Source organism: Juglans microcarpa x Juglans regia, chromosome 3D (assembly GCF_004785595.1).
Source record: "Juglans microcarpa x Juglans regia isolate MS1-56 chromosome 3D, Jm3101_v1.0, whole genome shotgun sequence".
NCBI classification, from domain to species: Eukaryota; Viridiplantae; Streptophyta; class Magnoliopsida; order Fagales; family Juglandaceae; genus Juglans; species Juglans microcarpa x Juglans regia.
The window spans coordinates 7761553-7765549 of NC_054598.1; the positions used below are offsets into that span (position 1 = coordinate 7761553).

The 3997-nt window shown below is 33.9% G+C and overlaps 1 protein-coding gene across 1 annotated transcript; it reads right to left on the reverse strand.

The window, feature by feature from the left end:
* LOC121256083 (40S ribosomal protein S27-2) lies at positions 1-1063 on the reverse strand. The gene is made up of 4 exons (XM_041156709.1): positions 904-1063; positions 680-781; positions 522-550; positions 1-370 (listed from the first exon to the last, which is right to left on the reverse strand). The coding sequence occupies exons 1-4, from the start codon at positions 904-906 to the stop codon at positions 244-246; spliced, it is 261 nt and encodes an 86-aa protein (XP_041012643.1). The 5' UTR covers positions 907-1063; the 3' UTR covers positions 1-243.
* Between the last annotated feature and the right edge of the window lie 2934 nt (positions 1064-3997).

Consider the following 3997-nt stretch of genomic DNA (forward strand, 5'->3'; position numbering starts at 1 on the left):
TTAAGCAACGATGATAGGATAAGCAATGATGATAGAATAAGAGTACTTACATGATCGATAGTGTTAAACAAAAGCCCGATTCCATTTGAGTAAAACAAGATTAAAATATAGCAAGACTAGAGTAGCAATAGATGTCCAAAACTTCCTCCTAATGAAATAACGTATTTTGAATAAAAAACAAAACCACAACAAAATCCATGCCCGCCTCACGAGAACTCTATTAGCAAATACCCAAATAAGGAATCAATCCCCCTTCCTTCTGAAAGAGCAACCCTCGGTAAGCCTTGCGCGCCCACCAGTCGGCTGGCATAGCACTGTCTGGCAGTTCCCGCACACCACCACCGTTTGCGAGTGGCTGAACACCGTAGTTCTGCATTCATTTATATTTCATTCGTGTTTTCAATTTTCGTTTCATTTTTAAATATAACATATAGACAATTTTTGTTTTACATAAAAATAAAATATGACCAACAAAGTCTTGTCCACCCAGATTTTTGACACAGAATTGATAGGGAACTTACATGTTAAAGCAACCTTGGCATTTAACGTCCTGAATAAATATCGAACCAAAAATTGAAAAAAAAAAAAAAGTATCAATATCGAATTTCCCAACCAACATATTCAGAAAGTCATACAAAAAAAAAAAAAAAAAAAAAAAAAAAAAGATCCGAATAATTACCATGAAGAATGAGTTTGGAGACTGCACAAGACGCTTGAGCTTGTGCTTCCTCTTCTCGAGCTCAGCTGGAGGATTGAGCAGATCGATATCGTTTTGAAGAACCTGACCAGTCCAAGTTACAAGGAACCATCAAGAAAAAGCAAAGACCATTAAAAGGTGAAAGAAACTATTCAGATCGGAACACAACTATAAAAGAAATAGTGGCTGAGAGGTATCAGCCTCACCATCTTGAACAGAAATCCGCAAACCCTAGAAGAAACCCTGCCGAGAGAGCTCGAGAATGTCTCCAGGAGAGCAGTGGTAGCGAGGGATCGATGTGGCGGATTTTAGGAAGAATATAAAGGGTAAGCCAAAAAGGTACCCGCCATTGGATTAGGTATCATTAGATCTGAGCGCTTCATTTGTGTTTTCTCGACGTGTCTAGGGCAACATTAGCCAAAGGGGTATAAACGTCCATTACCGATAGTATCCTAACGCTTGTCGTTTTGTCCTCTACTAACTTTTTTTATTCCGCGCTTCACCCCACAGGTTGTAGATATTTTCAAGCTTCCCTTCCCCTAATAACTTTGCTTGGAAATTTATTAATTAAGCTAATGAAATTCTTGATATGGCATGTCGCATGTCTTAAAATGAATAAACAGATAATACTAAAGGCTCGGTTTGAATTAAGAAATACTCTCAATCTATCTTATCTCATCTAATTTCATCATTATAAATTTTACAAATTTCTATAAAAAATATAATAAAAAAATCAATTTTTTCAAATCTCAAAATAATAATAATATTAAAAAAATAATTATTTAACAATATATTATTTAATTTTTATCTTTCATCTCAACTCATCTCATCTCAAATCATTATTCAAATCTAACCTAAATTATATTGATGAGTGAAAATTTTCTAAACAACCTTTCAAAAAAAGAAAGTTTTATTACGCATCCAATCATCCCAAACAATTCCTCGTAAGAGAAAATAATTACAATAGTTTTTCTATTCATCCGTCTTTACACCACACACTGAGGTTTGGATTCAAAACTCATATCAATTAATCTCATCTCATCATTATAATTTTTTTAAATTCTCACACAAAATATAATAAATAATTCAACTTTTTCAAATTCTAAAATAACTTTTCCAAATTCTCATACAAAATATAATCAATAATTTAACTTTTATTTTACTATTCACAAACTATCTCAACTCATCTCTAAATCTAAACCTCTCTTGAGAATGGATTCCACACATCTTTTCATTTGATTTAATTTATTTTATTTGCCGCCTACATCTTCTTCCACTTTTTGGTATTTGTAGTTCGTTAAAGAGAGGAAAGTCGAGGTCCCCAGGAAGAAGAAGCCAAAACGATCAAAAACTGCTACTCATCCTCCATACTTTAGACACAAGTATTTCACATTCACCAACAAGATTTACTCATAATTACCTGCAGGTCTATAAAAAAGGATACTTGGGTCTCCTCAAGGCCTTCATCTTTCCAAAAAATATTAATGTCGTAAGAGTTGTCTTCCATTTCATCTTCTTGTTGGAAATAGTCATCTCTGACTTTTTCTTCCCAATGCTCTTCAAAGCAATAAAGAACGTCCAACAGGTTTTGTTGTTAATGTTGTTGTGTAACGGATTCTTAATGATGATGATGTTTAGCCATCTTCCAAGAAGAAGAGATTTGGGTCTAATTTCATTATAGTTAAGCAGAGAAATGAAGAAGATGGGGGAGAAAAGAGAGAAGAGTATTGTAGATATTGTTAAGTTGTAAAGTTACATTTCAACCCCTTACTGTAAATAAACATTCGGTTTAATTATCTTTCTGTTTTGAGTCTTTTACTAAGTGTTAGTTTTTCCTAGTTTTGTATAAATAGAAGGTAACTCGATGTACTGTACAAGTTGAATATATCATAAGTATCTTTTATCTCTCATTCGATGATCTTTACTTTCTTGATCGAAGTTGCTTCATGGTATCAAAGAGGAAATCTTAGGGTTTTGCTTCGATTTCACTACAAGATTCATTTTTTTTCGCTGCAAGAATGACTACCTCCTCTGTTTCATTAAGTACAGAAGATTTTGGTCTGTATCACTCCAAAATGGAGATTTTTTGGTGTCTAATCTCCTTACGGGAGACAACTACAATAGTTGGTGTAGATCAATGGAAATGACGTTGAAGGCCAAGAACAAAATAGGTTTTATCAATGGAGCGATTACTCATCCAGTTGAAACAGATTCCTCATATGCTAAATGGGATCGATGTAACAACATGGTTTTGTTATGAATTCTCAATTTTGTGTCCAGAGATATTAGGGAAACCATCGTCTATGTAAAAACAGCTAAAGCTATGTGGGATGAGTTGAAGAATCAGTTCTCTCAAGGCAATGGAGCATGAATTTTCCTCTTTATCTCAATATCAAACCTCAGTGAGTGTCTATTATCAAAAGTTCAAATGTTTGTGGGATGAACTTATGAACTATAATCAGATGCCTAATTGTACATGTGAGGCATATAAAAATTGCACTTGTGCTGCTGCACGTCTATTTTTAGAATATTAACAGCGTCAACATGTAATCATGTATCTTATGAGATTGAATGAGGAATTTGCACATGTTAGAGGTCAGATTTTATTATTGGAACTCTTACCATCGATTACCAAAGTTTTCTCTTTAGTCATTCAAGAAGAGGAACAAAGAGAAATTGGTTCCATGGGAAGAGTAGGATTTGAACCTAATGTTACCTTCATGAATAAAAGAATTGAAGGTTCAAAGATCAATCCTGGAAAACAGCAGTACATAAGAGAAAAAGTTTTGTGCACTCACTGTGGAATGACCAGTCACACGGTAGACAAATGCTACAAACTACATGGATATCCTCCAAGTTAAAACAAAAAGGAAAAGTTTCATCAAAAAACAAAGTCATGGCTCAACCCTCAAGTACACCCTTTGATCAAAATTGTATGTCTTTCTCTCAAGAGGAGTATCAGCAGCTACTTGCATTAATTCGACCACAATCAGCTAAACCACCAAAAATCAATCATCAGGCGACTAATGTCATATCCAAGCCAAATAATTTGCCTCCCCTTTCAAGTAAAACAATTTGTCATTCAAGTTTTTCATCTATGCAAAATGATAATTCAACATTTATTTTTAACACTTGAATCATAGATACAAGTGCTACAAATTATATCATTCATTCTATGACCCTTTTCACCACAATTACACAAGTTTTTAATACATTTGTTAAATTTCCAAATGGAAAAAATGTTATAGTAACGCATCTTGGGACTGCCCATTTATCAGATGGCTTAGTTTTGAAGGATGC